General features: G+C 39.5%; 1 protein-coding gene across 2 annotated transcripts in view; it reads right to left on the minus strand.

Moving 5' to 3' along the window:
* The window catches only part of ZSWIM5 (zinc finger SWIM-type containing 5), a 152,425-nt gene that overhangs the window by 20,593 nt on the left and 118,874 nt on the right, over window positions 1-12,958 (minus strand). For both annotated transcript variants that reach the window (XM_058175242.1, XM_058175241.1), the window contains exons 3-4: window positions 6,513-6,661; window positions 3,055-3,205 (exon numbers count right to left, since the gene is read on the minus strand). In XM_058175242.1, coding sequence (XP_058031225.1) covers window positions 3,055-3,205; window positions 6,513-6,661 — 300 coding nt within the window. The remainder of the gene's footprint in view (window positions 1-3,054; window positions 3,206-6,512; window positions 6,662-12,958) is intronic.

A 12,958-nucleotide genomic window follows, 5' to 3' on the forward strand; every position in this document is an offset into this window, starting at 1 on the left:
ACTGCAATGGGATTAAAGCTTCAAAATTTTTCAGTGACGATAATACCAGCTTTCCTCTTGTGTTTCAGCTGAGAGAATCGTGTAAGAACATTTATCTGGAATTTTCAATGCCTTGATTTGATCAGAAATAAAAAAAATCCTCAGTAGAAATTGATTCAGAAACGGAGTTGGTTAAAGATTGTATGGTAAGATGGGCACAAAATTTTCAACAACTTATAATGTTAGAGACATGGGAAAAAATTTGGGTGAGGAATGTTAAATTTACACAAGCACAAAATTTAAGAGAAAATTTTTATAAAATGTTTTATAGATGGCATTTAGAATCGAAAAAATTGTCGTGTATGTATCCAAACGTGAAAGCAAAATGTTGGAGATATGATTGTGAGGATGCTACTTATTATCATATATGGTGGACTTGCAAAAAAGTTAAAGCTTTTTGGATTAAAATATGGTGGATGATGCAGAACATTTTGAAAAAGAAGATTAAGTTTGCTCCACAGTTCTTTTTATTAGGAATTATTCCAGATTGTACTGTTATAGAGACTAAACTGATTTTGAACTTAATAACTGCTGCACAATATTGAAAGAAAGAACACTTACCTACAACTGGAGAATGGATTAGTAAAGTAACAAATCTAGCAGAAATGGCAAAAATTTCTGCCTATTTGAAAGACTATACACAAGAAAAATATATTTTGGAATGGAGAAAGTGGATTGATTATATTCAAAATAAGTATCAGATTAAAAAATACCAACTGATTTTTGAGTGAAGTTAGGATTTGTTTTGTATTAGTATGTTTAAGAAAGAAGGGAATTGATAGTGTGAAGGTGTGAAATGATTGAGGATCATGTTTTATGTTTTATTTTAGATTATTTTTGTTAGATACTATACCCTGTATTCTGTTCTGGGAAGTCTGGAGGTAGGGAGAGGTGGGAGGGGAAGGGGGGGAAGGGGGAAGATTAGAAATTGATTGATTGCCATTGTACAGGAATTTGTAGAATTAAATAATCTGGAATGGTCTAAAGTCGGGGCTGCTCAGCAAACACTCCAGAAGGGAAAGGTAGGGAGAGAGGAGTAGAAAGAAGGAAGAAGGGAGGGAGGGAGGGAGGGAGGGAGGGAGGGAGGAAAGAAGGGAGGGGGAAGAGAGGGTAGGAGGAGAAGAAGGAGGGGAAGAGAGAGGGTTAGAAAGGATGGAAGTGAGAATGAGGAGAGGAAGTAGGAAAGTGAGGGGGAGGAAGGTTGGGGAAAGTAAAAGATGGTAGAGAAGGGTAGAAAGGTTCAGGGAAGGGAGTGGCGGCTGAGCAGGCCCGATTGAGCATAATATGTGTATAGGATTGATTGTTGTATAAGTGATTATACTGTACACTGGCCAAATCATTGAAATGAATATGGAAAATAAAAAATAAAATGGGAGTTGAAGTCCATAAGTCTTAAAGTTGCCAAGGCTGGAGACCCCTGATCTATATTATAATAAAAGCATGACTGGTCAGTTGAAATCTTTCCCCATTTTTAAATGTGTTGAACACACATTGAACACACATTTAAAAAGGGCAGGACTTTGATCATTGGTTGCACCTGCCACTTTGAAGTTGTTGTCATGGTGGCAGCCAGTGTGAGAATGTGGGGGGGCTGCCTCACCAAATTTAACTCTTTCAGTAAGATCAATGGGCAGGATCAAAAAGTTTGTTGGTATATTCAGAACTGCCAGAAGTTATTACTGGTGAATAGAATATAATTTTATTGGCCAAGTGTGATTGGACACACAAGGAATTTGTCTTGGTGCATATGCTCTCAGTGTACATAAAAGAAAAGATACGTTCATCAAGGTACAACATTTACAACACAATTGATGATAATATATCAATATAAATCGTGACTGGTCAAGATGGCAAGCAATTGTCCGTGCAAGATTTAGGCTTCATTTGATGTATCTAATTAAGTTTAATTTCATTTTAAGTTTCAGATGTAATTATGCATTGCGATTATTCAAGAATGGAGATGAAAACTTTGAAGCTCCCACATCCATGCCAAGGGCTATTGCAACCTTTCAATGATGTTCCACTGTTTTACAAAATGTCTATATGCATCCAACATCAGTTGACATCCTAGATATTGATTCTCAATGCTAAGTCACAAGCTAAGGTCAAATATATTATTTCCCTAGCAGTCTCTACTCCAATTACCATGACTGCACAAAACCCAGAGATTCAGACAAATTCTGGGTATTGATCTATGTTTATGAAGTTGATGAAATAAAAACATTTTATTTAAATTCCAGTGCAAGCATATGCCCTGGGAAAAGAGGAATAATACTTTTAGGAGAGATTATAGATCGCTTATAGAATATACTTTTTGTATACAAAATTTCCCTGGCATCTCCAATAGAAAGAATCAATTAGCAGATAATGGGAAAGATCTTATGGTTAACTTTATTTCCTATTTTTGAGGAGAAAGGCTAATTTTAAAATTTACTTTGAACCATTCTCTTTCCCTCCCTCTGTCCCACACACACATAGACACAAACTCATATACTAACTCATGTAGCCTATAGCCCATAGCAGTGATGGCTAATCTTTTTGCCATCACGTGCCGGGGGTGTGTGTCGCGTGAGCGCATGCCCACACCATAATTCTATGTGCCCTGGCCCCCGCATGCACATGCAACCCCCCCGCCCCGACTCCTGGCACACAATGGCCCGGTAGGCCCGTTTTTCTCTCTCAGCTGGCTCCAGAGCCTCTCTAGGAGTCTGGGAAGGGCGAAAACGGCCTTCCCCACCATTCCACGAGGCCCTCTGGAGGCAGGAAACTTCTGGTGGGTCGAGAAGGCCCGAAAATCAGCTGGCGTGCACCGGAGCTGAGCTCGCGTGCCCACTGATATGGCTATGCGTGCCACCTGTGGCACACGTGCCATAGGTTCGCCATCATGGCCTATAGTAATGCTATTCCCAGCTCTGTATGGTTTCCAGCTGCCACTATACGTCATCTGCTATTTTCTTGCAGCCTTTCCGATCCGAGTTCCTTTTAGCCTCAGGCATTACAAACTGCTGGACTTACCCAACTCATCCCACAGTTGTCGACATTTGTCAGTCATGCCTGTTCCTTGTTGTCTCCAGAGAGCAAGACGTGGATCTGCCATGAACTGCTCTGTTATCAGCGTCAGCATCCTAGCTCCATTAGAATCTCTCATGCGCAGCATTTCACGGACCTAAGATAAAAGAGGAGGACATGTAGACTTTCAATCATATAGGGATTGGATTAAGGGTGACATGAGTTAGCTTCTATGTAGTCTTTGCCACACTTTGCCCATAGGGTGTCCCATCATACATTTGGAGTTAAATTACAACTCTGATTATCCTGACTGATCCTGGTTACAACTGACAGGAATGGAGATACCAGATTTTTGTGGGGGGGGGCGGTGGGGGGGCGGGAAGAGATTATGTACTTCTTATAAAACGATAAAAAGCTTGCCATCACCAAGCTGCCTACATGGTTGTGAAAATGTCTCTAATGAGTAAAACTCCCTGAACAAATATCAAGCTATTCAGACAAGCCAAAGAAAGCATTTTTCCTGAGAATAAGAGGCATACAAAATCATTAATAAAGAATATGATAAGGAAGATGGTGATTTTCATATTCTCCAGCCAATAGAGGTTGAGCCAGATATATTCAAATTTACGATCCACATTTCCAACAATGATCAAATCCAAATGCTCTGTGGATTACTGAATTTCCAAACTCCCTCCTCAAAAAATACTTTGGAATGTGGGTTTAGATTATGAGAATTCTTGGTAATCAGCTTGTCTCCCTTTACTGTTCTATAATTTGGGGGGAAATGCCCCATGGCTGAGGAAATACCAGTAGATATTTCACTTCAGACTTCAAATCCGTCACAATGATGGGTTCTTGAGAGTCTGAACAATTCCAAGTAAAAATGTTTACTTGTAATCTGATGCAAACTCTATTTGAAAGAGAAAGGTTTGGTTTAAATGATATCTAGGACCTTTTATATTAGATTTTTGAAGTAAAGTGTGGAATCACCATACCTGGACATTTTCAAATATAGGAAGGCATATCCTGCTCAAGAGATACAATTGCTTACAGAATTCCAATTATCATTTCTTGCATGCTGGATTCTGCAAGGGAACATATCACTTGATCTAACTAGAATTTCTCTAACACATTAGGTCTGTGATGGCAAACCTATGGCACGGATGCCACAGGTGGCACGCAGAGCCTTCTCTGCGGGCACACCAGCCATTGCCCCAGCCAAGCTCCACTGCGCATGCATGCGCGCATCCCGCTGTCCAGCAGGTCTTCAGAGCTCTCTGCCATGCACATGCGTGGGCCGGTCACATTGCATTTTGGAGGTTTGTGCATGCACATGTGCCCCCCACATACCCTGTTTTGGGCCTGGAGGGCCTCCTCCACCAACCTGGAAGCCAAAACGGAGCATGGGGGGCACATGCATGGGGGACATGCGTGCATGCATGGAGGGGTAGGGCGCATGTGTGGGGGGCAGGGCACATGCGTGGGGGGCACTCATATTGTATTTTGGGGGTACGTGCGCTTTAGGCATTCAGGACCAAAAAGGTTCGCCGTCACTGCATTAGGTTCTAGAATAATATTTTCTCAAAATGTGTAATGCTCAGGTGGAACATTTTAGAATAAGGATCAAAGTATACACCGACAATATTCTTTGCTTTATATTTTATAAAATAAGTTATGGCATGGGGGTGTCAGTGGCTATTAGTCCTGATGAGAATCTAAGTGCCTATAAGGCTATTTGCAGGGAGGCTAGTGAACTTCCTTGTATAGTTAGTTGTCTAAAATGAGAATAGACTGATAGACTACATGGCAACAGGTTTGATCCAGAAAGGACTGCTTATATCCTTAATTATATAGATTGTCCTAAATATGATTAACTATCTTTCCATTTCTCTATGAATGACTGATATAAAATTGCAACAATATATTTGGAACAGTTTTAAAAATAAATCTTGCAATTATGCATACATACAAGTATTTCCTTTTTTAAAAAAACAAACAATTTTTGTATGTCATTAATATTTTGGCCATCTTGACTGCATTTGGCTATGAAAAACTAGACATTAAGGTTTATGGATTAGTCTCAGGTCATGTACTTTCTAATTTTTTTTTCTTAGAGGCATACATAGATTAATTCAGTGCAAATATCTTTATATAGTTTGAATAATTATACTTTGAACATATGCCTTCAATACTCTTATACACTGTCTACCTACTGTTGTTCTGTTCATTCATACAGTTCATATTGGAATTTATATGTATTTATAAGAAGGATTCTAGGTATTCCTTTTTCATGATAGTCCTATGACAGAACAATCTGCTATATTGTTCAAATTCTGTTGATTTACAATAAAAACTGAGAGCATTGAATTCCAAGTGAAGGCAGTACATACTTCTAAAAAAGCCTTCAGTAATTGCTTTTAAAACCACTGCTACAGTCACTTTCTTTTAGCTGAACTCACCTTACAGGTGTCATGGTTCCGAGCAATGAACCCAAACGTTCAGGACTCAGAAGCTCCGTTCAGGCTTGAAAGACCTTTTATTGAGTACATCGTTATCGGCACTTAGAAAGTTCATGCTAACTCTGGGTAATTCTCACGCTTCAGAGTAATAAAAAGAATAGAAACTTCCCAACCCCCTCAGGTGTCTTGAGTCACTTTAATCAATCAGTGCAGCAGGCTCTTTCCCCTCAGTCTCAGCAGATGTTCATTGCCATGACCTTGGTTCACATGCTGCGTCTGGTGGATGTTTTGTCTAGTGGACTGAGGCACCTCATTCCAGTTCCTTCTAACCCCACCCCCTCTTCCCCCAAAGAGTGGCAACTAAGAAACTAAGGAAGCATAAATATGGCCTTGGCCATAGTTGTTTCAAAGTTGACAACAGGATTTTTCTGGGGAATTATTAAAAAAACCCCAACCCACTGCTGCTATTGAATCATAAGCAAGTCTTGGTTGTTCAGATGGCTTTATATAATGATAGCATTTTTACTTATTATCAACAGTATCGATGAGGTTGTGCATGTCTGCATACATGCATATGCCAAAATCCAGCAATGGAGAAACACAAGGTTATATGTTCCACTTTTTCCACTATTACTTTTCTATATTACAATCCTTTATTAAAACCAAAATCTCTACTACAAAGGATTGATTGATAAATCTCCCTTGAGTGAAGTTAATCACCAGAAAGCACCAAAAATGTCTATCTAAACAACATTGGCATGAGTGGAAATACCTAATGATAAGCTAATTGTGATTAAGATATAATATTCTTTTTGATTCCTAGTGGCCATTGCACCAATGTAATTTAACATGCCAGTTCCAGTCCATCTTTGGAAAAGACTGAATGATATAAAATCCTAAATGTTGAGGATTTGAGAGAAAAGAACAGCAAATGGAAAGAATATTATAAAACTTCAAGGGTAAAAAATTTCGCAAATGTGATAGAAAAGGGAATCTATGTCTCACCTTAGCAAACATGGAATTGAGTTGCTTCCCAGAGCCATAGTACCCTCCTTGGGAGAGGAACAGCTTCACCTGCTCTCGAACCTGTTCCTCATCCAAATGCCAGCAATTTTCATCATCAATACTGGCTCCTGCAGTAGGGTCTGGAGCACCTATGGCAAGAAAACTCAGCTGTTAAAAGAAACCTTCTCTGGCACTTTAAAAGGGTGAAATAGCCTATTATACCTAACTCTACCATATAGGAAAGCAATGTTTCTTAACCTTAGCCATTTCAAGATGAGTGGACTTCAACTCTCAGAATTCCCTAGCCAGGTAGGCTAAGTGGCTAAGGTTAAGAAACTCTGCTGTAAGGTCTCCATAAGAAACCTGGAGAAAATTCCTGGTGACTTTATACATCCATGCAACACAGAACTGGTTTGCCATTTCATTTTCCAGGATGTTCCTTAAATTCCCAAATTATCTTTGGTCCTCTTTGGTAGTCTCCTATTTAAGTTAGGCAGGCTCTAACTTACTTAGCTTCCAAGCACAGACGCGTTCAGCCACCCGCTACCACATGCTGAGATATATACAAAAGAAAAAAAAAAGCTGTTCTTTAGACAAAACAACAGTGTAGTACCACAGTACTTTAATTTAAAAAAATCAATATTTATTCAAATCAGTACTTTTGTTTTCAGTACAGCACAAACAAAAATGTAGGGTTATGTTTCTATCATAGCAGCAGTAGAGCCAAATAAAATACTGTAAAGGTAGTAAAATAACATATATATATTTATTATTATTATTATTATTATTATTATTATTATTATTATTATTATTATTATTATTATTATTATTATTATTATTATTTGCATTTATATCCCGCCCTTCTCCGAAGACTCAGGGCGGCTTACACTATGTCAAGCAATAGTCTTCATCCATTTGTATATTATATACAAAGTCAACTTATTGCCCCCAACAATCTGGGTCCTCATTTTACCTACCTTATAAAGGATGGAAGGCTGAGTCAACCTTGGGCCTGGTGGGACTTGAACCTGCAGTAATTGCAAGCAGCTGCTGTTAATAACAGACTGTCTTACCAGAGGCTCCCAACCTATGATGAATTACTCCAAATAATGTTATTTAAAAAAGAATCTGAACAGCAAGGGAGAAATTTCAGCTCTATTCTGCCATAACAGGCTTGACATTGGTGGAATTCTCCACAACAGCTTCTAAGGTAAAGGTAAAGGTTCCCCTCACACATATGTGCTAGTCATTCCTGACTCTTGCGGGCGGTGCTCATCTTCATTTCAAAGCTGAAGAGCCAGAGCTGTCTGAAGACATCTCCTGGGTCATGCGGCTGGCATGACTAAACGCCAAAGGCACACGGAATGTTGTTAGCTTCCTACCAAAGGTAGTTCCTGTTTTTCTACTTGCATTTTTACGTGCTTTTTTTTACTGCTAGGCTGGCAGAAGCTGGGACAAATAACGGGAGCTCACCCCATTATGCGGCACTAGGAATTCGAACCGCTGAACTGCCGACCTTTCGATCAACAAGCTCAGAGTGTTAGCCACCGAGCCACCACAGTAAGCTAAAAACAAAGTAAGAATTATCCCCTTCTTCGTTGCTAAAAACTTTATAATTCATCACTTTCGGTGGAAGCCTTAATATCTAACATGAAAAATCTCCTTAGGTCAGTTTCCCCCACTGAGGCCCTCCTGATAAATTTAGCTACCAGGCAAAGAAAGTCCAGTTTAGATTCTAAGACGATCCAAATGACTCCCACCAAGATTTAGACTTGGTCTTTCTGTGCTGATCTCTAATAATTCATATATGACTGTCTTTCTTGGGCCTCAAAAGAGAGAAGCTATCTCTTTAAAGCCATAAACTTCTCAAAGACAGCACACGAAAAAAAATATACAGGGAAGATTAAATTGTTGAACCCAGAAAGGCTTCACAAAATGTTTGGAGATGTCCATACAGAAGATAACCATTCTTCTGACACACTTAATCTTAGCTATGTTGGCTATTTTAAGAATGACCCAGTAAGGATTACATGGAGCAGGCTGAAAGCAATGAAAGCCAGTGATGGCAAGGCCGAAATAAATATTATCTTTAACAGATTGAGCAGGGGTGAAATCTACTTACCTTCCTTACTGGCTAGGAAGTGCACATGTCAAGTGTGCAGACCTTCTTCCTGGTTAAAACCAGGAAGTAATGATACCCGGGTGGGTGGATGGAGCTTTGCTCCAACATTGCTACCAGATCGCCGAACTACTGGCCACGATCGCTACCGGATTGCGCGATCCGGCCCAATCCGGTAGCATTTCACCCCTGAGCTTGAGGATGATTTTTTTTATCAGTGAAGGAATCATTAATACTATTGTAATAGTATTATTATTACAGAATTATCTATCAAGAATTGCTTTAGCTAGGGTTACCAGATATCTGAATAAGCAAAGGAGGACATGAACAATTGCAAAGGGAAACACACTGTTTAACTTTCTTGGCATCCATTTCAAAAATTACAGCAAAAGATTTGCAAAGAAATGTACTTAGGCTGACATGTATATGAAATCACTTTTTCCACCAGCAGAAAGACTGATTTCTCTAATAACAATATTTTCCAGCAAATCATTATCTTGAAGAACAGATGCTAGCAATAATATAGATGGCATGCTTTTCAAATTTCACCGCAGAAAAATATGACAAATCATATGATCTACTGGTTACAGTGATCACAGATTTGAAGGGGCTTGATTTAACCCAATTGCTGGAATCAGGAAATAAATTAAATATTGTAAATTTAGAGTATTAGTTTGTTGCCAGATAGAGAAAGAAGCAATTTACAAGGTCAGAATGCATAAAAGTTAGAGTAACTGCCATTGTGAAAATACCCCCAGCCCCAAAGGAAAACCAAGATGCTCAAAAAGCTGGACAATATTTGATTTTAAAGCATGCCTGCTGGATGGAGGACATGAAATCAAAAAAGAATTACTAAAATGTTCTCCTTTTGCTTGATTTCTCATAATTCTACCTTGGGTGTAGGATAGCATCTTAAAGTAATTAATATTTGCTATATGAAATTCTGGAATAAGAGCCCCACTGACTACGTACTGTGCAAACCAATTTCAAGAAAGAGAAATCAAATAATAAGTAGACGTAGATGCCAGTTTATCATTCAGCAGTTTTGAGAAAGCCTTCAAATGTTAAATAATAATTTAATGTTTTTAAATTCCTGATCCCAAACATGGTTTTAGGCAACAAACTGTTTCCTGAGTACTAAATCTTTGGGATGGCACAAGAATCTCATAGATAAACTGGTAAATGGGAAAAAAATGTTTTACCTTTCATCCATCAGTAAGAAAGAACATTAAGAAGGCAGGGGGGAAATCCTATTTAGCCAGGAACAGCTGCAGTAATTTCTGGAAGCTATTAAGTTCTATATATGTATATACTTTTATGTATATTATTGGTAACATGCCTACATGCTTTTCCACTTATGGATGAGGTCAAGGAGAAGTTAGGAAGACTAGACTTGGACTTAATAGGTTACTGACTCCTAATCATTTAGAATCCTCTTGCTTTAATACTCTTTAAGGTGTTTTGCATTACTTTAGATAACTACAGCCCTGCAAATAGTTAAGATTTACTCCTGCAAGCTATATTGTTTGTTTCCACACTTAAGACTCAAAGACTTTTACAGGTTTCAGCAGAATGCTTATTAAGGAAGAATAATCGTGTCCAAAAAGCAGACTCATTTCTATTTCCTAAAGCTTCAAATCCTTTTTCTTGTTTATCAATGTCTTTCCCCTGCACAATACAGTCCAAGAAATGAGAACATTTAGCATTGCTTACTTTTCAAGCTTCAATTTTGCAGTGGTGCAAGGCACACAATTGGTCTGTAAGAATAGCTGACTACTTCACTGATGTGCTTGTCACAATGAAATCTTTCCTTGCATAGCATCTTAATGTCATAAGACTAAACAAAAACCTTTCTAAAGTCAAAAGCAGCTCCGCTACAAAATAAGAGATGCCAAATTGGCGAGATTCCTCCCCCCCCCCGCCATTTTTTGAAGCCACTAGAAAAAGGCAATTTATGCCTCGAGAGAATAATTTATAAGGTACTCTGCTGTACAGCACTCCCAAGAAATTAGGAAGCATTTCACACTGTTACATCATTGTACGCAACTTCAAAAGCTAAGAAAAAATATATTCTGTTCTTATCACTGAAATTCTTCAATGGCAGCATTGTAAAGAGAAGCTGTCAGATGTTTCTATATAAAAATTATCAACATTATCAATCTGGATGTCTGACATTAGATAACAAAAAAGAAAATAAAAAAGCCTAATCTATACTGGTTTATGCAAAAGAAGAGAAAGAAAAATCATGGGTGGAAATTTCAGTTAGGGATAAACCATGGTGCCTGGAACATGCAACACTAGAATAGAATAGAATAGAATAGAATAGAATAGAATAGAATAGAATAGAATAGAATAGAATAGAATTTTTTATTGGCCAAGTGTGATTGGACACACAAGGAATTTGTCTTGGTGCATATGCTCTCAGTGTACATAAAAGAAAAGATACGTTCCTCAAGGAACCTTTATCCCATTTCTAACCTTTATCCCATTTCTCTAATGTTTATTGCTACTCTTCAGTGAGTTAATTGTTCATAACTGGACTGAGGAGACATGGCAAAAGACAGATGCAGCCCTTTCCAACTGGAAATAGTCAACTGGATTTATCCCTGTCAATAAAGCTTCATCTCTACAACCCTTAAGAGAAAGCTGGCTAGGAAATGCCTGCTTTAATCCTACTCAGAGGCAATTAGCACTGTCAAAATAAGCAATATTGTGGAGCAAAACCAATATATTACAATGATGAAATTAGAAAAATCACATTGTAACTGTCCCATCAAAATAGAAGCCAGATGATTCATAAGAAGTACAGGGCAGAGCAATAGGGCAAAGCAGTTTTGTAATCCCTAGGCTTCTTCAACCGAAAGTAACAGAATAATAAAGTTGGAAGGGACCTTGGAGGACTTCTAGCCCAACCCCCTGCTCAAGCAGGAAACCCTATAGTAGTGATGGTTAATCTTTATGGTGGCGAGTGCCCAAAACGTGTGTGAGTGTGAATGCACATGTGCATGGCCAAACCCCCAAAACAGGGGTGAAATGCTTCCAGTTTGGACTGGATCGCCCAATCTGGTAGCGATGGCGGCGGGTGGTTTGGAGAACCGGTAACAAAAATCCCTGCCCCCCCCCCCCCGCATGCGCAGCTGAGCCGCGCGATCATCAGAATGTTTTTTTTTTACTTTTAAAAGCATTTTTTCTTCAGCTGAAAAAAATGCTTTTAAAAGTAAAAAAACAAGCCTCTGATGATCGCGCAGCTCAGCTGGGATCGTCAGAACCTTTTAAAACCATTTTTTCTACAACCTCTTTGGCCAAAGAGGTTGTAAAAAAAATGCTTTTAAAGGGTTCTGGCGATCAGGCAACTCAGCTGGGATCATCAGAACCCTTTAAAACCATTTTTTCTACAACCAAAAAAATTTAAAAGCATTAAAAAATGCTTTTAAAAGGCTCCTCTGGCAATCCCAGCTGAGTTGCTTGATCTTCAGAGGCTTTTAAAAGCATTTTTTTACAACCTCTTTGGCAAAAATACTTTTAAAAGTAAAAAAAAAGTTGGCCATGCCCACCCAGTCACATTACCCCCCCCCATCAAGCCACGCCCACAGAACTTGTAGTAACAAATTTTACATTTCACCCCTGCCCCAAAATGCAATGTGAGCAACCCCTCTGGGCATCCATGCCCCCCCCGCACATGTGCCCTGCCCTCCCTCCTCCCGTGCCCCATTTTGGCTTCCAGGTTGGTGCAGGAGGCTTTCCAGGCCCAAAATGTGCCTCATTTTGGGGCTGGAAAGCCTCCTGCATCAACCTGGAAGCCAAAACAGGGTGCAGGGTGACGCATGAGGCACCCCCATTCTCCATTTGGGGCCTGGAAAGCCTCCCGCAACAACCTGCACCCCTGGCACATGCACCCTGCTCCCCCGTGCTGCACACGTGCATCCCCTGCATGCACCCCGCCTCTGCAGATGCGCAGCAAAGACTGAAGACCAGCTGGAGGTGCATGTGCATGCACAGTTTAGCTTGGCTGAGGCAACAGCTGGTGCGCCTGCAGAAAAGGCTCTGCATGCCACCTGTGGAACACGTGCCATAGGTTCACCATCATGGCCCTATACCATTTCAGATAAATAGTTGTCCAATCTTTTTTTTAAAAACTCCAGTGTTGGAGCACCCACAAGTTCTGGAGGCAACTAATTATTCTAACTCAGGAAATGTCTCCTTAGTTCTAAGTTGGTCCTTGATTAGTTTGCATCCATTGCTTCTTGTCCTGCCTTCAGGTGCTTTGGAGAATAGATTGACTCCCTCTATGCGTACTCTAGTTATCATTTAAACCTGGGGCAGGCAA

Source organism: Ahaetulla prasina, chromosome 3, assembly GCF_028640845.1.
Source record: "Ahaetulla prasina isolate Xishuangbanna chromosome 3, ASM2864084v1, whole genome shotgun sequence".
Lineage (NCBI taxonomy): Eukaryota > Metazoa > Chordata > Lepidosauria > Squamata > Colubridae > Ahaetulla > Ahaetulla prasina.